This window comes from Pinus tabuliformis, chromosome 2_2, assembly GCF_031772625.1.
Source record: "Pinus tabuliformis cultivar Carrire ecotype Pingquan chromosome 2_2, CPIR1, whole genome shotgun sequence".
In the NCBI taxonomy this organism is placed as follows: Eukaryota; Viridiplantae; Streptophyta; class Pinopsida; order Pinales; family Pinaceae; genus Pinus; species Pinus tabuliformis.
Window position 1 is genome coordinate 1,212,426,309 of NC_142300.1, and position 24,278 is coordinate 1,212,450,586.

The 24,278-nt window shown below is 37.9% G+C and overlaps 2 protein-coding genes across 2 annotated transcripts; both read left to right on the forward strand.

Moving 5' to 3' along the window:
- The first annotated feature begins 21,563 nt into the window (after positions 1-21,563).
- On the forward strand, positions 21,564-22,343 carry LOC149197850 (uncharacterized). Its single transcript, XM_089408830.1, has one exon. It carries the CDS (start codon positions 21,564-21,566, stop codon positions 22,341-22,343), a length of 780 nt encoding a protein of 259 aa, XP_089264956.1.
- A 1,127-nt stretch (positions 22,344-23,470) lies between these two features.
- On the forward strand, positions 23,471-23,857 carry LOC149197851 (uncharacterized). The gene has a single exon (XM_089408831.1). It carries the CDS (start codon positions 23,471-23,473, stop codon positions 23,855-23,857), a length of 387 nt encoding a protein of 128 aa, XP_089264957.1.
- The last annotated feature ends 421 nt before the right edge of the window (positions 23,858-24,278 follow it).

Genomic DNA, 24,278 nt, shown 5'->3' on the forward strand with positions numbered 1-24,278 from the left:
AAACTGCATGTAAAGCAGTGTCTGTTTGTAATCCCTCTGTTAATGAGGAAGGTGCCTTTCAGCACAGTCATTTGGTGAAACCCTCTATTAAAGAGGAAGGTGCTTTTCAGCACAGTGTCAAGGTGAATCCCTCAGTCAAGAGGAAGATGTTTTTTAGCATGCACATGGTAAATCCCTCTATCAAGAGGATGATGCTTTTCAGCATAGTCACAGGTGAATTCCTCTGTCAAGAGGAAGGTGCTCTTCAGCGCATTGTTATGGTGAATCCCTCTGTCATGAGGAAGGTGCTCTTCAGCACATTGTAATGGTGAATCCCTCTGTCATGAGGAAGGTGCTCTTAAGCACAGTTTCATGTTAATCCCTCTATTAAGAGGAAGACAACTTTGTTTGTTTGTGAACTGCATCAGAAGCAGTTGGTGAATCCCTCTATGTGAGGAAGATGTCTTTGTAACAACAGTGTTGGGGAATCCCTCCATGTGAGGAAGTGCTTGGGTATGTTTGAATGCCCAGCAGTTGAAATTAAAGGGGAGTGTTGAAATCTAATTTCAACTACGCACCCAAAACCAGAGCAGCGCCGGATGCCTACTCAGCAGCGCGGTGGATTGACCGGAATTCGGCACCGGAATTTTCTCGGAGCGATTTGCCGACGGCGGAATATTCAGGCAAGGAGCTCCGATATAATATGGAGGCGACGCGTGTCACCCGCATGACATAAGCAAACGTCATTTTCTCGGGTGCTAAAGCTCAGCATTAAAGTGGCTTCCGATATTCATCACAGTCGTCCGATTTGGTTGCGTGTTGTCAGCCGTCGATCTCTTGAAGGTGCACGGGCCCGCGTCAATTTAAAGTTTGCATGGATTGAAAGTTTTGTGGTTGACCGCCGTGGAGGAAACGACATGGCTTTAATGCATTTACGTAGGATTAGGTGGAGGCCCTTTTAAATGGTTATGGGCACGTTATTATATTTTTATATATGCATGTACGTAGTTTAGGTGTGGGCCTTTAATATTAGTATGGGCCACGTTTTTTTATGTATGTTTTATATATGTCGTAGAGTAGTGACTATGTGTAGTTTTTTTTTGGTGTATGGTGGGCGCACGATGTGTGCGTGTTTTTTTTGTATGTGTGTTGAATGAAAAACATTGAGGAGGGCCTGCGCGCTGTTGTATTGACCAGAGAACAAGAAAAGAGTAGAATGAAGCCTGCGCGCTGGGGTTGAATAGAGAACAAGAAAAAGAACGCACTGCAGTGCGGGAAGTTAAATAGAACAGGGCAGAAATGTTTGTCCGCCACTGTAAGACACAGTGAAGTGTTGCGCGCGGGGAGTTTTCCTCATGAAATGGGAAATGGAAGCACAGCAGTGCTGAAAACATAACAGAGGCAAACTGTTATGTATTGTTGACCATAAAGAAAACACAGGAACAGCTTGAAGCTGTTTTGTAAATACCCACAGCAGTGGAAGACCAGAAGCGAGAGAGAGAGACAGAATCTCTCCAGTGAATCCCTCTCTGCGTAGAGGATGAAATTGTATCAGTTTTTTTTAAAGCAATAGAAAATGTTTTTTTTGGCTGTGTAATACTCTGTTATGAGTATATTTGCTTTTAAGAGGTTCCCTGTGCAAAGATCCTAGAACAGTGGAAACAGAGCATTGGCTCTGTGGTGTTTAATGTGTTTGGTTTTGGTATTTCCCGTTCAAAAATACCCAACAGTCAACCCTGAAAACCTGATAGTTAGATGATCAAATATGAAAATGCAAGCACACAAAGTACATCAAAATGTCGATCATGACTCACGAGGCATTTTTCTTCCCAAATACCGTTAAACAGAATTGAATGAGAGTCATCACAATGGGTAAGTTAATTTTCTAATGTTTATCGTTGGCTACTGATTTATTGAGGGCTCATGATTTCGCAAATTTAATATGGTTTCCTTTTCATCAAAGGGCTTATGATTTCGCGGATTTAATATAGTTTCCCTTTTATCAAAAGACATTGTTTAGACTGTTCGGTCGAGTTTGTAACTTTGTAATGATGTTAAAAGGGGTTTTATAGTTTAATATAATGATCAAATTTTTAAAAATTATATAATTAAAAAATAAAATTATTTATATTAAAAATGTTGACATTTAATTATTGGGATCGGCACATATATGTAAATAATGGAGAATAGGAATATGAAGAAAAATTCAGAGATGAAGCCCAAGAGTCTCTGTACTTATATATATCTATGAACAATCTTAATGCAAAAACAAAATTTTCTTGTTGCACACTTTTCAACAGAACTTGCCACATGACCTTTAGAAGAAATTCTTTTGAAGAATTTACTGACAATATTGATGGAGCAGTATACTTTGCGGACAAATCAAAACTCAATCTATCAAGGCTTGATACAATCATGCTCAAATTGCCTAGTCTTCCAAACTTTCTTCTACATGATGTTTTATATCTCCCGGAGCTGAGGAGAAACTTGTTTTCGTTTGCCCACATCCGCTAGTAAGGACACTCCATTCATATGTTTGATGACAAGGTTGAGGTCATAAAAGCATTAGATCACTCACTTGTCATGACAGGGATAGAAGAAGAAAGGCTTGTGAAGCTACAAGGTACCTATGTTCGTGCACAAAACTTATCATATTATTTTCATTATGATGAAGGTACATTTCCATCAAGTCCTTTATGGCATGCTAGATTTTGACACTTGAACTATGACATCCTTCACTTGTTGAAGAAAATTGGTGTTACTAGTTTGCCTACAATTCCTAGGAAACTTAAGCAATGTGATGCTTGTATTCTAGGAAAGCATAGAAAACATTATTTTCATTATTCACATTCCAGAGCACATAGAAAACTTGAACTCATTCATTCATATTTATGTAGTCCAGTGCATGTTCCTTCTTCAAATGGAAATAAATATATGATGGCATTTATTGATGACTGCACCAGAATGTGTTGGGTTTATTTATTGAATAACAAATCTGATGTTTTTCAAACATTCAAGAACTTTTTTCATACATGGATTGAAAATGATGCACAATCTCATATTGGCTCTATTCGCACTGATAATGGAAAAGAATCCACTTCAAATGAATTTGAAAACTATCTTCGCCAACATGGGATCAAACATCAAACTACTGTGCCTTATAATCCCAAACATAATGGAGTAGCTGAAAGAATCAACAAGAAAATCTTAAATATGGTATGTTCCATGATGTTTTTCAAGAATGTAAAATTGTTGTTTTGGGATGATGCAGTTCTATGTGCTATATATGTAAAGAATAGATTTCCATATAATGCAATTATAAACATGACTCCTTATGAAATGCAGTATGGCCACATTCCTTCGGTAAAGCAGCTTAGGGTCTTTGGTTCCACCTTTTATGCCTTGATACCAAAGAAACAAAGAAACAAACTTGGTGCAAGGAAATATGTCCGAAAAAAGTTTTGTACCACAAGTATATTTTCCAAAGAAATAGATTTTTCCTTGGAATTAGTATACCCTACCTATATTGCATAAATTTGACATCCTTTTCTAATACATTTTTCTAATTGAGAAGCTGTTACTGGTCTTAATTTCAGTGGTCTTTGTATACCTTGAATTTCCTACCTTATTCCTTCTTCATCCACGTAGTTAATAGTTTTGTCTTTACAGTTAATGAGGGACTAACGTTTCTCCATCCAGTCTATACCTATTAGGACATCATATGATCCTAAAGGTAAGACATTCAAGTCTACCATAATAAGTTGACCTAATAGCTTTAAAGGGCAATTGCTGACCTTAGCCAACACCCTTCTCTTTGCTCCCATGGCGACTTGTACTAACCAAGGGTTATTAAACTTAACAACTTGTAAGCAACACTTTTCAACCACTTTGGGACTACTGTAACTCAAAGTAGCTCCTGGATCAATCAAAATAGATATAGTTCAGTTGAAGATCTTACCTTCAAATTCCACCATGGTTGGTTGGTATTCCACGTGATGATCTTCTAGGGCAGCGTTGATTTTAGGAATACTCCTCGCCACTTCTCCCACAGTTGATAATTCGTGAATCTGCGCAACTTGATCAGTTCCCTTATCGTACGGATAGTTTTTGACGTAGTTTGGTCCTCCACATCCCTAGCTCTGTACTGTAGGTCTAGTCGTTATTTCCACTTCAGTTCTACCAGATTGCTCATTTTTCTTGGACTCACTTGGAAATTTGAATATAGGCCGATTTATGTTCATATTTCTGTTTGGTTGACCTTTATGGGGTCCTTTTTTGACAACAATCTTATTTCCTTTGCTGCTAGAGGTAAACTTAATTCCCTTTTTATCAGTCCATCTCTTTCCTCCATCTCCCTTTTTCCTATTTTGCTCATAGCATAGATGAGCCTTTCGTATAACTTCGTTCATGGTCTTCAGATTGTCAAATTCGAGACGTTGTTTCATGAACAATGACAAACTGTTGATAAATCTCTACACCTTTGCCTTTTCTTCCCATATGTAAGGAACATATCACAACAAGGATGTGAATTTCGTTATGAATTCGTCTATAGACAACTAACCTAGTCGAAGGTCATGAAACTCTTTCACATTCTCATCGTAAAATCTTTTAGTTAAATATTTTTCCTTAAAATACCTTTGAAATTTTTCCGAAGTTACTTCCAGCTTATTTACTCCACGTACCGTTTTCACTCCTTCCACCATAAGGTGGCTTTTCCTTGCATGTGATAGATGGCTAAGCGAGCCTTTAGATTGTGATCGTATTCATACAACTAAAAATAATTATTCATATTGCCACATGACCTTTAGAAGAGATTTTTTTGAAGAATTTACTGACAATGTTGATGGAGTAGTATACTTTGCAGACAAATAAAAAGTCAATCCATCAAGGCTTGACACAATCATGCTCAAACTGCCTAGTCTTCCAAACTTTCTTCTACATGATGTTTTATATCTCCTGGAGCTAAGGAGAAACTTGTTTTTGTTGGCCCACATCCACTAGTAAGGACACTCCATTCATATGTTTGATGGCAAGGTTGAGGTCATAAAAGCATTAGATCACTCACTTGTCATGACAGGGATAGAAGAAGAAAGACCTATGAAGTTGCAAGGTACCTATGTTCATGCACAAAACTTATCATACAATTCTCATTCTGATGAAGGTACATTTCCATCAAGTCCTTTATGGCATGCCATATTTTGACACTTGAACTATGACATCCTTCACTTGTTGAAGAAAATTGGTGTTACTGGTTTACCTACAATTCCTAGGAAACTTAAGCAATGTGATGCTTGTATTCTAGGAAAGCATAGAAAACAGTATTTTCATTATTCACATTCCAGAGCACATAGAAAACTAGAACTCTTTCATTCATATTTATGTAGTCTAGTGCATTTTCCTTCTACAAATGGAAATAAATATATGATGGCATTTATTGATGACTGCACCAGAATGTGTTGGGTTTATTTATTGAATAACAAATCTTATGTTTTTCAAACATTCAAGAACTTTTTTCATACATGGATTGAAAATGATGCACAATCTCATATTGGCTCTATTCACACTGATAATGGAAAAGAATCCACTTCAAATGTGTTAGATACCTATACCAATAGGTTTCATATTTCATGATTGGCTATGGAAGGTCCAAATATGCTCTGCTTTGATGACTCAAAGATCACATATTTCCAAGAGAACTCAATCTATGCTTATAGCTTGGTATGAACTTCAAATTTTGATGGATGATTCAACAGTTTAATCTGGATCATTCCATGGTTTAAATTTGCAGTTGTAGAATAGAGAAAGGAGTCTGTCCAAACTGTTTAAACTTGGCAGACAAGTAGTTCAGGTAGAGAAGAAAAGGCTCCCAACAGCTTAATCTGGGACCTTGGAAGAGATAAGGGTAGAAGTAGATAGAAAAAACAAAGGAAAATCCAAAGAAAAGAAAAGGAAAGTAAGGGTCTGCAAGTCCAAGTGCACCCTCTAAGAAGAAATAAAAAATGCTAGGCAAGTAGTTGGGTAAGTAGTTGGGGTTGCAGAAAGGTTATCTTTACCATTGCAGATATGTTAACTGTGCTTACCAAGGCAAAGTCTATCAATTGACAAGGTGTTTATCTTCATCAAGTTACAGCAAGGAGCATGACTAACCTCCCTCCCTCCCCCTTTCTTTTCATTACTAACATCCCCTTATCAGCTGAGATTCATGGAAGAAGATCATGGTTTCATGGTGGTTCTTGTTCATTCAAAAGCCACATTTCTTGTGTAAAAATATTTTCATTTTGATCTACTCTTTAAACCAAGTGTTTTGCAAACAAATTCAGTATTTTCCCCTTTCATTTACCCCATCCATATTAACTCTAACTTTACTATGTAAATCCCTATATCACCTTTCCCCTACTAGTATTAACACCATGGTGTATAAACCCCAAAATTTGTATAAATATCCCTCCTTTTTGGCATTATAGCCAATAAGTTCTCTGTCAGGGATCAAATGGCATCTGGTCACTTTGATGAACCTAACCCTAACCCCCTCCTCTGAATTCAATTGGCCCCTTGAAAAACTTCATTTGCTAAAAAGTCTCACAAATGACCTGGTTTTGCCTATACCCACTTCATTTACAAAATAACTCCTAAATACCTATTTCATTCTCTTATCCAAAGTATTGGGGCTGTCTTATTGTGCATAAGAAAAACCCTATACAAGCCCCTTTTATCCATAACCCCTTTCAAATCACGAAAAGACCCAAAAAACCCACTTTTGACCACCTAAACCAAAGTTGGCGCATGCATTTGGTTTATTTTTTTGAAATACATTAAGAACATTATGAAAACCCATATCCTAAGGTCTCCACCGGGCGCTGTTCCCAAAAATAAATAATAAAAAAGGTATCCGCCCGCATTCATATCCCCCGATCATATCATTCCCCCGTCCACCGTCGGATCAGATCCAAGAGATCCGACGGTCCGTATTAATATCGGAGCGGCCCCCGCGACAGAGGTTTAGCGCCCGAGAAAGTGACGTTGCGTTACGTCAGGGCGCGGCCACGCGTCGCCCATCGAGGGCTCTCGGAGCAATCTCTGACAATTGAGGGGCCGTATCATAACCGCCCCGAGAAACCGTGGCGGCTAGGGCTAAACCGTAACCGTTAGGTCACTCACCGCCCGGTTTGATGGTCCAGCGTAATCTCCACATCATCACCCTGCCTGCCACCGCATCACACTTTTGTCCGCATCTGTGCCAACGTGCCCGCCACCTCATTACCCCGTGGACCAATGGCAACCCGCCACCTCATCCGATGACGTCATGCTGACGTCATCCAAGGCTGACCCCACCCTATGACGTCATGCTGACGTCATCACAGAAAAAGCGCCAAATTGCAAAAAGTCCATATTTAGCCAAAAAACGCATTTTTTTGTACTTTTCACGCATTTGCTACTGTTTCCTCTGCATGCTATTTTTACGTCCTGAACTGTGCCACCTGCGGGAAACGTCCGGAAGACCTCCAGAGCACCAATTCCACCCACAGCTACAACCTCTGTTCGCGGTTAGCCAGGTATTTCTCATAGTTCATCCTCCATACGCCTGAAATTCACTGTAAATTGCTCAGAACGCTTAAGGAACACTGAAACTCACTATTTCACCGATAGCTTTCCTCTGCAAGCACTTTTAATTACAATTGCAACCTTGAAACCACCAGCAGAGCCTTCATTTCCCGAGTTTTGGGTCAAAAACTGTAATGCTCGCGCAAACGTGAGACAGTTGGTCAAGTCACTTAAAACCTGCCATAGAAGACAGAGGGAGACCAGGCATTGGTCTTATTTATAATTCGAGCAGTATTTCAATTGCTGCGTGTCCACTCCACCCTCTGCTCCCCATAATTCACAGTTTCATTGCAAAAACTCACCTCTGTGCTGTACTGCTCACTTGAAACTAATTCACCTGCAAGACAGAAACTGAATAGACCATGGAGACTCCAATTGCACTGAACATCAAGCCTCTCAATGCCCCTCACCAGGAATTAGAATGGAAAGCCCTGGGAGATATGGATTATCAAATGCTAGACTGGTTTCCATTGGGCTCCAAATATAATATTCAGATGCTGAATGAGTTGAAAGCCCAGCACCTTAGTGGAGCAGACATCTTAGGGATTTGGGACTCAAACTTGCCCATCTACAACCTCCCCCAGGTAAATCCTATGCCAGAGTTGATCTACAGATGCCAGGAGTGCTATGACCCAGGCCAAAGAGCCGTCCTCAGCCCTACAGGCTCAGTCCTGTTCCATATCACCCCAGAGAGTATAAATGAGATGCTGCACTTCCATACTGCAAAGCCATTGACCCCCCTCCACATGCAGAACTTGATAAAGAAGGGGAACAAGTTGTCAAATGACCAACTCATCAAAATCAACCAGCTGTTTGTACAACCAGGCTCTGAAGCCATCATAACTCCTCCTATTGGATATCAGTACTTGAATGAATTGGGGAGAATGCTAGTAGATTTGATCAGCTATGTCCTAGGGTTCAAAGGACTGGAGGATGTGGATGAAATAATAATGGCAATACTGTCTATATTCTCTCTTGGTAAGCCCCCAGCTGTACATTATGATTATGCCACATACATTGCAGATAAGATCCATGACCAGCTCATGAACTTAAAGAGGGAAAGACTGTTCAGGTATACTTCATACATATACCACCTATTCTTGTTTTATCAGCCAGCCAGCTTCTCTATTCCCTTGAAGCAACTCAATGCCCAGGGAAATCCAAGGTCAGTTGTGTTTTGGACCTCTGTCTTTCATTGTGCCTCTGTATCACCATATACATACTCCGAGTTCATTGACTTATTCATTCATCCAGCCATGACAGTATTGTATGGTGTTCCTCCTCCAAGGTTAACTGATGACATGAGGAGAATTCTCCACCTGAACAAAACCTACAGCATTGGTAATTGGTACCTCTACCAAGACCACACAGTCATCAGAATATATGGCTGTGATTTGAAGCCTTTTAGGTTGCCAAGGTATGTCCCCATGAGGCTTTTTGCCTTAGAATATTTCAGGCAGTTTGGGAATGCCGACTACCTCCACTTTCAAAGCAAGAACAAGAAGTCACAGTTAAAAGTAAGGAGCCAGCTGGGCCCTTTCCTATACAACAGAAAAGAGGAGGGGTGGAAAGAGGCAAACAGTATCCTAGAGGCCCTCAAACTGCAAACTAGCTTTGAATGGATACCCTATGACCCCAATCACTTTGTCTCCCTCAGGAGGATAAAATACAAATTGGGCAGCTATTCACACGTGAGGCAACCTGAGATTGAGCAGTATGCTAATACATTAAGCTGGGAAGAAGGTACCCTAGAAGAGGAAATTACTAGTGAGGAGCTGCTAGAGAGAGAGGCTAGAAATATTCAAAAGGAAGCTGACTTAGAAACTTGTGGACAGGTTCCCCTCTCATACAAAAAACAACTTGGAGTAGCTGCCTCGTCCTCAACAAAGCATCCTCAAGCTGCCATGAATCCTCCACAGACAGTCAACAAGGGCAAAGAAAAGCAGGTGGAACAGCCACCTCCTATGACCGAAGAGGAAATGGAAACCCTAGTGCAGCAACAAGAAGAGATGGAGCAGCAGGGTGAAGGGCAGCAGCAAGAGGAGCAGCAACAACAAAAAGAACAAAGGCAGGAACAGCCTGCCCAGCAAAAGCAAACAGTGGAAGCCCCTAAATCCACTGAACAAACTGAGCCTCCAAGGCAAGAGACTTCAGCTGAGGCATCCACACTCCAGACACCACAAAAGGAGGACACAAGCAGGAAAAGGGACAGAGAAACTCCCCTTACAACGTCAGCAACTCATGGGGAGAAGAGGCAGAGAATCAATCCTCTTTCAGAGGAAGAGATGCCAATAGGGCAGCCGCTGGGTATGGTCCCACCCAGCAGGGAAACATCAGCAAGTTCCTTTCAACAGGAACAGGATAGGGCAATGGGAGGAGAAGTAATTTCCTCCAGGCAGCAAAGGGAAGGTGGGCCTAGTATTAAACAACAGTTCATCGATATTAAGATGAGAAATGAGCCCATCAAAAGACAGCTGTACAACCATCTGCTAAACTTGGCTCCCACCAATCAGCAAAGACTCATGTCTGCATATGATGTGCAGGGAGGCAAAATGATCATGAGTCATTTCATGCCAACAGCAGTACAGCCCCAAACTGCCTCTGATTATTTGAGGACTAACTTGGAAGTCCTTGCCAAGGATATCCACCCAATGGACAAAATAGAACTGCACAAGCAAACGGGTGAGATGGTCTATGCTTCCATGGCAGACCAGACCTTGGATAACTATAGGCTACAAAATAGCCTTAACAATACAACCTCTCAACTGGAGTTAGAGAGGGCATCATCCCAGGCAAAGGACAACAGAATAAGGTCCTTGGAAGAAATAATCATTGAGATTGGACATGATCCCAAAGATATCAAAGGGATCCAAGAGATATTGAAGTTGAGGGATGCTGACATGGCAGCATTGAGGAGAAAGATGAAACTCCCTACCACAATCCACCCTCAAACAGATGATGTGGCCCAGCAAAGGCATGATCAAGAGGCCACAACCCTGTTGACATCTCTATACAAGGAGCTAATCCGGACTCAAGACAAACTAGGAGAATCAGAGGCTGCAAAGGCAGCACTACAGGCAGCATTAAAACAAAAAGAAGAGGGTCAAACCTCCCAGCCTCCTCCTGAAATAATCAATCTTGAAGAAGCTGCTCCAACAACTGCCCCTCCTCCTCAGCAAACAGGGCCTACAGCACCAACTACATCAACAACTGCACCAGCAACAGAACAGACTCATAGTCTGGATATGCAGAAACTCCAAAATGAAATTCAAGTCCTGGAAGCTCAAATGTTGGAGCTCAATTCAGCCAAAGAATCTTTGGCTAAAATAAATGAGAGATATGATAAGAGCAAACAGAATGCAGCTGAAAAAGATCGAGAAATAAAAGCTCTAAAGAAGAGGATAACTGAGCTTGAGAAGGAGCTCACACTAGAAAAGGTAACAGCAGAGCTAAAAACAGTCCTTTGGGGCAATATTGGCTGGTCTATCACCAATCAGTGGCAATACATTGAGACTATAGATGAACAAACAGTACTCATTACAAAGGCCAACAGGGAAATACACAGAGCTAGAGCAAGCCTTGGCAACATGCCTGATGCTGCCACCAGAATGATAAATATTTTAAATAACAGGACAAGCTCTCAACTGGCCACCATGGGAATTGCTCACAGGACTGAGACAATCTCAATGGTTAAAAGGGTCCTGACACTACGAAACCTGGTTGGAACACTGGAAAGAAGAACCCAGGATATGCAGACTGAAATCAACAAGTTCATGGACAGATTTCAGGCATTACAGAACAGAGGCCTCCCCAGCATATTAAGCAGTGTAGGAAGACTGCTTACCCTTGAAAACTACATCAAAAGGGTTGATGCCCATGTTGCAGGACAAATTGCAAGACAGCCCAGCACTTCAGCAGAATCAGGGCCAGCATCAGGGCAAACTTTATACAATAGGGTGGACAACCTATTTTTTATTATGAATGAGATCAATCATCTGTTTGATGTGCCTCCAAATTTCTTTAAGTATACAGAAGCAGATGAAACCATAGAGGCAATTGTGAAGCACCAATTGCCCACACAGGAAGTCTGGAAAAATTTGACACAGATAATATTATCAAGCCAGAACCTGTAAATGTTAATTTTTGTCCAGTTTATAAGTAGTCATACACAGGCAGAATTTTGGTAGATAAGCATACAAAGGAAGGATAAAGGCTGAGCCAACTCAGCAGGGCTATTCGGTCACCACAGCAGCAATCACAATCACAGGTGGCAAACCCGAGAAAATACAGCGCAGCAAGCATAAAGACGTGTTCTCCAGCATTAAAGCAAAGTGGCTCAACCGACTCACTGACCTCCAAAGGTCAAATTATCCTCTGACAGACATAAAGAGCATTTATGCTGCATTCAAAGTTGTAATAACTTCTTTTCTACTTTCTGTACGAAGTTATGAAGATATTTTCTCTCTCAGATGATTCAATGCCTGAGATATTTTGTATAAACATTCCTATAAAGTCCCCTTCGCATGAGCTTGCAAGGGTTGTTGTTGATTTCTCCTAAAGAAATTCTTATGCTGTAAATCCTTTCAGAAGTCTAATAAAGAAAGTGATGGAATTTCTCGGATTTCTGAAGTGTTGAATGTGTTCTGGTGTCTGTTGATAACTGTTGGATTCCTGTGTATTTCACCATACAATAAGTCTCTGTAACTCTCTCTGTTAATTAGTTGTTTTGTTAAAATCCATATATGTTATCTGATTTTCAATACTAAGCAACAAGGAAAAAGAATAACTTTTCAGGATTTATTCACTGAGTACCCTGAGTTCAATCTGTGTTGTTTATGAATGTTTTCTTCAGCTGTAATCTAGGTAAGTGTAATTCTTAATTGCTGCACTTTCAGAATACACCTTTCACAGTGGCCTTTGTCACAGGAATTCAATTTATGCTCCTGTGCAGTGTGTTCACCTTCACCTCACAAACTTAATAGAAAATTCTTAATTGCTTTCTATTGGTTGACATACATCACCATTTAAGCTAATTTTGTTTGTCTAAGATACACAATAGGCCCTGCAGTTTAAACATCACCAATCCTGCATATCAAATCATTTCACAACTCCAGACTCCATTGCCCAATGGTATTTCACTATCTAAACACTATATCATAAGACCTGAAAGAAATTCTTCAACCAAAACATAAACCAAAACCTGAGCATAATAGCTAGCCTAAAACACCATCATAACAGAGACAAATCATAAAGAGAGAGCCCTCTCTGATTACAGTTTGGCTAGAAACTGTGATCCAAAGATTGGTTAGTGGTTACCCCGGCCGTATTCCCTTGGGAGTCATAGGGAACAACCTGGGTGTTAACAAAATGAATTTGAAAACTATCTTCACCAACATGGGAACAAACATCAAACTATTGTGCCTTCTAATCCCAAACATAATGGAGTAGCTAAAAGAATGAACAAGAAAATCTTAAATATGGTACGTTCCATGATGTTTTTCAAGAATGTAAAATTGTTGTTTTGGGATGATGCAGTTTTATGTGCTATGTATGTAAAGAATAGATTTCCATATAATGCTATTATACCCTGAATTTCCTACCTTATTCCTTCTTCATCCATGTAGTTAATAGTTTTGTCTTTACAGTTAATGAGGGACTAACGTTTCTCGAACCAGTCCATACCTATTAGGACATCATATGATCCTAAAGGTAAGACATTCAAGTCTGTCATAATAAGTTGACCTAATAGCTTTAGAGGGAAATTACTGACCTTAGCCAACACCCTTCTCTTTGCTCCCATGGTGACTTGTACTAACCAAGGGTTCTTAAAATTAACAACTTGTAAGCAACATTGTTCAACCACTTTGGGACTAATATAACTCAAAGTAGCTCCTGGATCAATCAAAATAGATATAGTTCAGTCGAAGATCTTACCTTCAAATTCCACCATGGTTGGTTGGTATTCCACCTGATGATCTTCGAGGGCAGCGTTGATTTTAGGAATACTCCTCGCCACTTCTCCCACAGTTGATAATTCATGAATTTGCGCAGCTTGATCGGTTCCCTTATTGTACAGACAGTTTTTGACATAGCGTGGTCCTCCACATCCCCAGCACTGTATTGTAGGTCTAGTTGTTGTTTCCACTTTAGTTCTACTAGATTGCTCATTTTCCTTGGACTCACTTGGAAATTTGAATCTGGGCTGATTTATGTTCATATTTCGCATTCTCATTGTAAAATATTTTGTTACATATTTTTCCTTAAAATACTTTTGAAATTTTTCCCAAGTTACTTCCAGCTTATTTACTCCACGTACTGTTTTCACCTCCTTTCACCATAAGGTGGCTTTTCCTTGCATCTGATAGATGGCTAAGAAAGCCTTTATATTGTGATCATATTCATACAACTAAAAATAATTATTCATATTGATAAGTCAGGCTTCACCAGCCTCCTCCTGTTCACCATCAAAGAGGGGAGGTTTTATTTTCCGAATTTCTCCTTGTAACTCAATTTTCTATCATTTCTATGTTTTATGACCTGATACATTGTCAGACCCTTCCTCTTGATTGTCTTCATCGCCTTCTATTTCTAGATTCTCATTTCTAAATCCTTGATCGCCAGCCATGTTCCTGTGTTTAGGACTGGGAATTAGTTGTCGTTGATTTTGTCTATCAGACAAACTCTTCATGATCTTCCCTTGTTCTTGCATCAACCTTTCCTTGTCTGCTCGCAACCTTGCCATCTCATCCTTTAGTTCTTGTACAATTTCCAAAATGGAAGTGTTAATATTGTGCGGCTCCTCCCCCAACTATACCCACACCTCAAAATTGGCTTATGGAAAGGATGTTGGTCCTGTTCCTGTCACGGGTCTGTGTCGTGTAAATCCAATCCTCCTCATGCTGGTTGCTTTTCTTTCTCTGTGCACATAAAAAATGTTGTTATTCATTCATTCTCCAGAGGTCTCAGCTTTGCAACCTGAGTGCTTTGATACCACCTGTCACATACCCTTATTAAATTCATCAAGTAAATAACCTCAGATAAAAATAATATTCTAAAGTAACAGTAATAATGGAGTGTAAGATTCTCATTTATCACACCTGTCATAATTATCCTACGGAATTTTATTTGTTAAGTACATGTTTAACTGTATATATGAAATTTATAACAATTGCATTTTTCTTTAATTTACATAAGAATTTCACTTTAATTTACATGGTTATGTTTTCTAAGCCCTTTATCTGGCACACTCAGATTTAATGGTTTATGACTTCACCTTACTCTAATTATATGAACTTGACCCCCCCTAGAGTTGGCAGGACCTACGTTTTGGGCTCTTTTGAGTGTATCACAATTGTTGGCCACCTCCTCAGGAAAGGATCCGCATCCACGGTTCTCCATAAGCTGCCATCATCGAATGGTGGAGATTGAGGCCTTAACCCTTATGGTAATTCTTCGCAGAACATCTTTGTCATTTTTCTTGGCATCGTCAGAAGTTTCCATCTCCGGTCTTCAAATTCAGGATTTCATGCAGGTGGTTACTTTTCCTTTCTCTGCTAATGCTAAGGTTCTCTCTGTTACTTCCATAGTTTCGTCATGAAAGTTTTCCCAGCTATTAGGTCTGTTGGGGTCGAAATGGCACTTACTACCCCGAAGGAGTCAACTAAACCCATCGATCCATCTCAGGTAATTTGTGTTTCTTACTTTCCTCTTTCTCAGTATAATGTTAAATTGTGTATTAATTTTTCATTCTATTTTAATGAATGCGTTCTTATTGCTTAGGTTATGCTAGAGGGTTTCATCCTCCCTCTGGACTGGAATGCCTCGCAAGAGAATGATTCCCTGCCCCATTATAGGAAGTTGCAGACTTGTATCTCCATCTAGCCATCAAGTAATGTGGAAAGCTTGCACTATGGAAGACTTGGGATTGTGAGATTTGAAGGGAGGGAGATTTTATCTTGCTATTTTCTTAAATTGTCTTCAATATGATTTACATTCGAAGCCTATAATGTATTAATGGCTGATACTATTTATTTCGATTTATTTTGTAATCAGAACAATGAGGCTATAAATTATAACCTAAACACAAAGTTGTCGTCCCATTTGGTGAAATGTTGAGTTTGAAATTAGCTCGTAATTACATGGTAATTTTCTTGTTTTGGGTTTACGCCATTGAAGGTCGTAATCACTCCGTTTTGACTCTCTGGTTTATATAAGTTCCGTAATAGGATTTTCCCATAGCGTGTTACTCAGATGTTTGCTTTATATCTAGGTGACCCACATTTGTTTGGGGGTTTGTGTAACAGCCCCGAAATAACAACACGTAATTAATTAGAATAATCAAGCGATTTATAATCAACACACAATTTATCAACTAATTAACATTAAATTTAAAAATGCGAGGAGTGACAACTTACCTGCGGAACGCTAGTTGAATTCTACTAACTGCAACAATGTCTTGGGGACGACTCTCCACCCAATCGTAGGCTCATTTGCACAAAATCTTGCTACAACTGACCACCCCCGAGCCCTCAATCAACATATTACTGCTAGGGGATCTTTTGTCTCACAACACTATTCTCCCAAGAGAATGGATGAGGTAATCATGGAATGATGGAATGCCTCTCATCTTCCTCCCCATCTATTAAATAGAGCAAACGTTGGAAGGGGAACCACATGCACACACTCCATGTGTCAACATGCAACTTTACTGCTTTCTTGTTTTATTCTTTTGTTTCTACTTTTCGATAGCTTTACTGATTTTTATTACATTCTTGTTTTATTTCTTTTGTTTTTATTTTTTGATAGCTTTACTGATTTTTACTATTTTTCTGTTTATTCTTATTTATAGCATGTAATTAAATTATTTTATTATTATTTATTATTTATTTACTATTTCTATTTTTTATTTATTGTTTATTATTTATTTAATATTATATTATATTATTTATTATTTTTATTATTTATTATTTATTATTAAGGGACATTACAGTTTTCTTCTCTGGTTCACGTTTAATGATTATTGAATAGTTATCATTTTGTGTTGAAAGAAATCTTTACGCTTCTTCCTACTATCAATTTCCAGTTCTATTTTTCTTTTAAAAGGCAAATATTACCTTGTATGATTCTAGTTTTGAATAATTATGTAGCCTTGGATTTCTTTTAGTGATTTTACCCTGATGTGTGTCATTTGGGTCTTTTTAGTTATCTGATTCTTCAAATCGTAGCATTATATGTGTTATAGAACTACGAATGAGAAGGTTTGTTTTCTTGGACTTGGGTTTGTCTGTAAGCAGTTGTTTAGTATATTATTCTTTTGAATTTCTAGAACAGTAACCCATTTTTACACAAAGGTCTTTATTTCAGTTTCTTCTAGGAACTAATTCAATCTTACTTACGTGTTTATTACTTCTTTAAAAGATTATACCGACTATGCAGTTTTAGCAATAGACCTTCCTAAATGTTGACTATTTTTCTATTTATGGTTGTTATTTGTTTATGAAATTTCCTCAGTTAAGCTATTAGCATAATGCTCATGTACTTATAATGAAAGAAGTTAGGCCTTTACCAAGCTAACACATTTAATACCTTCGATCATAATATATGTCTCGCATACACTAGTACATTTAACCTCTTCAAGCAGAATACATGTCTTTTATTCAATAGAACGTTTAACTTTCAGGAAGAAGTGATTCTTATATGAATTTTGTAACAATTACTGTCGGTTGCTTAGTCCCGATTTGACTATAATTTGCCAATTTTTCTCCCAACCATGAGACTAGCTACTACATCCTGAGTCTCCCCTCGATTTGTTCCTCACATGCAGGATATTTTCTTTAAGACTATCAATCTTAACATGCCACAGCTATCTGGTCCTAACCAGACTTAGCTTCATGAACCTGTCTAATATATCAGCACGATATTCTCGTTCTCAGTTCATCCTTTATTATCTTGATCTCAGGTACGCATACCCTCTTGAATTCTTCCTTGAGAATAAATCTTCAAGGAAGTATTTAGGGATAGGTAACCGCCTACCTTAACTACCTGACATGTGAGAAATACATGATTGTCATCATTACAACATTCATTTCGTGTATAGCTTAATCAAAATAAATAAATGTATAACTTATAATATTATCCAGTTTGTCTAACTACAGTAATTAAATATTTACAATTACTCTCTTGACCTCTTCTTTGAGAATAAATCTTTAAGGAAGTAGTTAGGGATAGGTAACCGCCTACCCTAACTACCTGACATGTGAGAAATACATGATTGTCATCATTACGACATTCACTTCGTGTATATCTTAATCAAAATAAATAAATGTATAACTTATAATATTATTCAGTTTGTTTAACTGCAGTAATTAAATATTTACAATTACTCTCTTGATCTATTGAGAATAAATCTTCAACGAAGTAGTTAGGGATAGATAACCGCCGCATAGATAACCGCCTACCCTAACTACCTGAAATGTGAGAAATACATGATTGTCATCATTACGACATTCACTTCATGTATAGCATAATCAAACTAAATAAATGTATAACTTATAATATTATTGAGTTTGTTTAACTGCAATAATTAAATATTTACAACTACTCTCTTGACCTCTTCGTTGAGAATAAGTCTTCAAGGAAGTAGTTAGGGATAGGTAACCACCTACCCTAACTACCTAACATGTGAGAAATATTTACAATTACTCTCTTGATATCTTCCTTGATAATAAATCTTCAAGGAAGTAGTTAGGGATAGGTAACCGCCTACCCTAACTAACTGACATGTGAGAAATACATGATTGTCATCATTAGGAAATTGACTTCGTGTACAGCTTAATCAAAATAAATAAATGTATAACTTATAATATTATTCAGTTTGTTTAACTACAATAATTTAATATTTATAATTACTCTCTTGACCTCTTCCTTGATAATAAATCTTTAAGGAAGTAGTTAAAGATAGGTAACCGCCTACCCTAACTACTTGACATGTGCGAAATACATGATTGTCATCATTACGACATTCACTTTGTGTATAGCTTAATCAAAATAAATAAATGTATAACTTATAATATTAGTCACTTTGTTTAACTCCAGTAATTAAATATTTGCAATTACTCTCTTGACCTCTTCCTTGAGAATAAATCTCTAAGGAAGTAGTTAGGGATACATAAGGGCCTACCCTAACTCCCTGACATGTGAGAAATGCATGATTGTCATCATTACGACATTCACTTCATGTATAGCTTAATCAAAATAAATAAATTTATAACTTATAATATTATTCAGTTTGTTTAACTACACTAATTAAATATTTACAATTACTCTCTTGACCTCTTCCTTGAGAATAAATCTTCAAGGAAGTAGTTAGGGATAGGTAACAATCTATCCTAACTACTTGACATGTGAGAAATACATCAAAATAAATAAATGTATAACTTATAATATTATTCAGTTCGTTTAACTGTAGTAATTAAATATTTACAATTACTCTCTTGACCTCTTCCTTGATAATAAATCTTCAAGAAAGTAGTTAGGGATATTAGGACATTCACATAGCTTAATCGAAATAAATAAATGTATAACTTGACATGTGAGAAATACATGATTGTCATCATTAGGGCATTCACATAGCTTAATCAAAATAAACAAATGTATAACTTATAATATTTTTCAGTTTGTTTAACTGCAGTAATTAAATATTTACAATTACTCTTTTGACCTCTTGCTTGAGAATAAATCTTCAAGGAAGTAGTTAGGGATAGGTAACCGCCTACCCTAACTACATGACATGTGAGAAGTACATGATTGTCATCATTAAGACATTCACTTGTGTATAGCTTAATCAAAATAAATAAATGTATAACTTATGATATTATTCAGTTTGTTTAAAAAATGTAACTAAATATTTACAATTACTCTCTTGACCTCTTCCTTGAGAATAACTCTCCAAGGAAGTAGTTAGGATAGGTAATCACGTACCCTAAGTATCTAACATGTGAGAAGTACATGATTGTCATCATTAGGGCATTCACTTCGTGTATATTTTAATCAAAATAAATAAATGTATCTTAGTGTTAGGGTCCCACCCTAACCCCCTTATTTATGTCATGGGATCACGTCATAGTCAAGAGTCAATAAAGCCCATATTAATATTTGTAAGTGGTTAACCCGCAATTAATGACGGGACCACAGTTAGTTGCAAATGGGCGGTAGTATTAGATAGATGGTAAATGGGCGGTAGTATTAGATAGATGGTATTAATAAAACCCACGATATTGGCCCGTGGTATTGCATGTATGAGTCATATATAAAGGATAGAGACTCCCTGCGAGGAGCATTGTGTCTTGTTTTGTAATCGAGCTCTGCTCTATTGGAGGTTGCCCCCTCGAAGAGGCCTGTGAACATTTCTCTCTGAATAATAAAATCATTGCTATTCTGTGTTCTGGGTATATTTTCTTCACATATTCTGTGTTCTCGGTATCTTTTCTTCGCAAATTCTATGTTTGGGTATTGCTTTGCATGTTAAGAGCATAACACTTAGCATATTATTCAATTTGTTTAAATGCGTAATTAAATATTTAAAATTACTCTCTTGACTTCTTCCTTGAGAATAAGTCTTCAAGGAAGTAGTTAGGGATAGGTAACCACCTACCCTAATTACTTGACATGTGAGAAATACATGATTTTCATCATTACCACTTTGTGTATAGCTTAATCAAAATAAATAAATGTATAACTTATAATAATGTATAGCTTAATCAAAATAAATAAATATATAACTTATAATATTATTCAGTTTGTTTAAGTGCACTAATTAAATATTTACAATTACTTTTTTGACCTCTTCCTTGAGAATAATTATTTAAATTAATACATTTTAAAGATTTAAATTATATATTTAATAACATTAATTAAATCAAATATTTAATAATATTAGTACTAAATAATTGAGAGAATTTCTTAAAATTGATACATGGTATGATATCAAATTGAGTTATCCTAAATTCAAATCTATGTTGTGATTGCTGCAATGGGGAGGAAAACATATAGTAGCCCCCAAAAATTTATAGCAATTACATATGAGACTAGTTGTTGAGTTGTGGGTTACCAAAAAAAATATATCAAATTGAATTATAAAAATAAAATTTAAAATTATAATATCTCAAAAAAATAATATATGCAAATTTTATAAATATTTTTTAATATAATTTTAAAATAATATATTGTTTTAATTTTGTTTTAATTCATACATTGTATTAATATCAAATTGAATTGAATGATAAAATTTGATATTATAACATGATTTTCCTTTATATTTTTAAAATAATGTGTTATTTTAATTTTTTTTAAATAAGGTTTTTAATAGAAAGTATCATTATATTTAGTAATTTTTATTTTTATTTTTGTAATCTTGGTAGAACTACATCTTTATCATGTCCAACTTCTCATTATGATCTTTTCTTTTCTTTTTTCTTTTTTGTAATCTTGGTAGAACTACATCTTCATCATATCCAACTTCTCACCCTGATCGAGTGGATAGCACAAGATTTAAACCCAAGACTTTGGTTTGAGTGAGACTTCATTTTCACGGCCATTACCAATTGAACTACTCCAAACAGAAATATTTATTATAAAACAAATAAAACAAATAAAATAAAATGAAATATTTATAAATTATAATAAAAGTTACATATAATTTAATACAATATTATAAAAGATAATAATTCTTGGTTGAATTAATTTTTTTTTTTTTTTATTTGAGATGAAGACCGGATGAAAAACATTCACGTTCGAATATACACACGAGGGTTTTCGTGATACTCAGCACGAGGGTTTTCGATAACAGCTTCAAAGTAGTGTAGCAGTTACTTTTGGTGGCTCGGGACTACCTAATGGTAGCGCGGCAGGGGAGGGGAGAGATCCCCTCCTTCAGTAATATTACAGCTGGAACGTCTGGAACCAATAGTGGATCTGGGGTAGCGATGGAGCGGCCTCACGGTATTCCAGTTATGGGATCTCAATGGCAGGCTAGGCTGGTGAACAAGTGCCTCCCCAGAGCTCAGAAAAAACCCAGGTATGTCATCCCAAATAACACGTTAGAAGATTATCGGTGTTATATGAGGGATCACGCATTAATCTGTAAATTTATCGGTTACTGGCCCTCTGAAAGGGACTTAACGAGATGGATCCATCAGAAGTGGAATCCAATGGGACACATTGATCTGAAATTGGGAGCTAAGGGATTTTTTACTGTCATCTTCACAAACTTACAGGATAAAGAACGGGTCTTTGAAAATGGCCCCTACTTTCTGAACAATGCAGGTTTGTTCATACGATACTGGGAGGATCGCTATAACCCTAATGAGGAAAAAATCATGGCAGCCCCGCTGTGGGTGCGGCTATTTGGGCTCCCTGATGAATTCTGGAACCCTGGAATTCTGGAAGGAATTGGAAATTCTATAGGCACTTTTGTGAAGGTTGCGGAATCTACGAAACGGGGCAAATATAATTCTTATGCCCGAATTTGTGTATATATGAACATTTCGGCCCCCCTTCCAGAGTCTATTGAGCTTGAATATCAGGATGAAGTCTGGCAACAGCCCATTGATTACGAGCATATACCATTTCGTTGTAGGCGTTGTCATGTGTACGGTCATCTTGTAAGAGATTGTCCACAAGTAAATGCGGATACATTTGAACCGGAATTGAAGAAGGTTAGTCAAACACGTGAAGGTGAGGAAGGGGTCAAACAAGAATTCTAGGAGGTTCAGAGGAAACAGAAACAAACCCCGGGGGTTCCCGCCAAGAATACTAAGGTTGCGAATTCACCAATTGAGAGTATGAATCGCTTCAATATCCTCCACGAATCTAAGGAGCAGACCGCTGAGGAACCCCAGGACAACCAGGATACGGAAGTTCATGCATCCAACCCAATACAACCAGAACACTCGGTTAATGTGGCTGCTCTGATGGAAATTATAAAGGATGGTAAGAGGAAAAGCAGGAGTCCAAGCCGCGAACCAGACGGGGAGGTAGAAGTAAGAAATGACGTTGCTCTAGATAACTTGAAAAAAGGAAAAGAGGTTGTAAAGGAAGTCGGAACCGAGGAAGAACAAATATTGAAGAAATTACTTGCTGACTGGAAAAAACTCGATGAACGGTTTATCCCAGAACAAGAGAAGCAATTATACAAGGAGACTTTTCAGCGCTATAAAGAGAAGAGGATAGCTGCTGTCGATAATCCGGATTTACCGAATCTAGAAGGAGAAAGTCCAGGTAAGAGTGGTAGGAAAAAAGGTAGAAGAACTTTGAATGAATCAATTCAAGCCGTTGGAGAGACTCTTGTTAATTCAGGATGGGTGATACCTCTATCAGAGGTTTTTTTACCAACCTCCAAAAGTTATAAATGATTGTTCTTAGCTGGAATATAAGGGGGTTAAATAGTCGTGGGAAACAGAGATATTTGAAGGAACGAATCCAGACAGGTAAGCCGAGTATTATGGTACTACAGGAAACGAAAATGGAAAGTCAGACATTGATAGACATTATTCGGAAATTGAAAATAGGTTATGAGGTTATGGCCTTAGATGCTACTGCAACCGCTGGAGGCCTGGCTATTTTGTGGAACCCTGAGCAGGTAATTTTTGAACATTGGTATACTATGCCTAGGATACTCTCTGGTTTGTTTCGAATGGTAGGGATGAGGGAACGGATTTTGTTCACTGGAGTGTATGGGCCTAATATTTGTAGGGATCGCAAATATTTCCCGAGGAACCTCCACATGATGAGAAGTTTCAGTCCCCACTCCCCGTGGATAATAGGTGGGGATTTTAATATGATAAGGACTTTAGATGAAAAGAGAGGGGGGCTACGGAGAGAGGACGGGTCAATGGAGGAATTTAATGATATGATCAGAGATCTACGGTTAGTCGATATCCCCACAATTAATGGGACATATACCTGGAATAATCGACGGGGGGGTCAGAACCAAATTGCATCCAGATTGGATCGATTTTTGCTATCAGAACAAATTCTCAACAGTGATGTCTTTATTGAAGCGCAGATTCTACCTACCTTGGGGTCCGATCACTGGCCCATCCGGTTAGAGATCGATATGAAACAGGTCAAAGGGAGAAGACCTTTCCGTTTTGAATCTTTTTGGTTGCGGGATCCAAAGTTTATCACAAATTTGGAAGAATGGTGGAAACGAAGTAACATTATTGGCAGAGGTAAGATGCATACCATTCAGCTGAAGCTCAAGGCAATCAAACAGTAAATTAAGGACTGGAATCGTAAAGAATTTGGTAACATTTTTGAGGCAAAGCATAAACTAGAAGGTGAAATGGAGAACATCCAACAGAGGATAATCTTGGAGGGTCGAGATGAAGAAAAGAGTCGGGAGGAAGGTCGAATTCTCAGTTTGCAAGAGGAACGCAGAAAACAAGAGGAGATTTTGTGGAAACAGAAATCAAGAATCCGCTGGTTACGGGAAGGGGAGCGCAATACTAAATTTTTTCACCAAGCCACGATCCAACATCGGCAGAGGAATCGGATTTTTTCACTAAAGAATGAGGAAGGAGAACGAGTGTTAGAGCAGAAAGATATTGAAAACCTCTTACTTGATTATTTTAAAGGAATTTTAACGGAGGATCAACAGGACCGAAGGCAGGCTATTCATCAAATCTGTCGGGAGAGAC

Bases quoted from the DNA above. Each gene is read 5' to 3' on its own strand.
- LOC149197850 (XM_089408830.1), top strand. From the start codon at position 21,564: ATGGAGCGGCCTCACGGTATTCCAGTTATGGGATCTCAATGGCAGGCT.
- LOC149197851 (XM_089408831.1), top strand. From the start codon at position 23,471: ATGGAGGAATTTAATGATATGATCAGAGATCTACGGTTAGTCGATATC.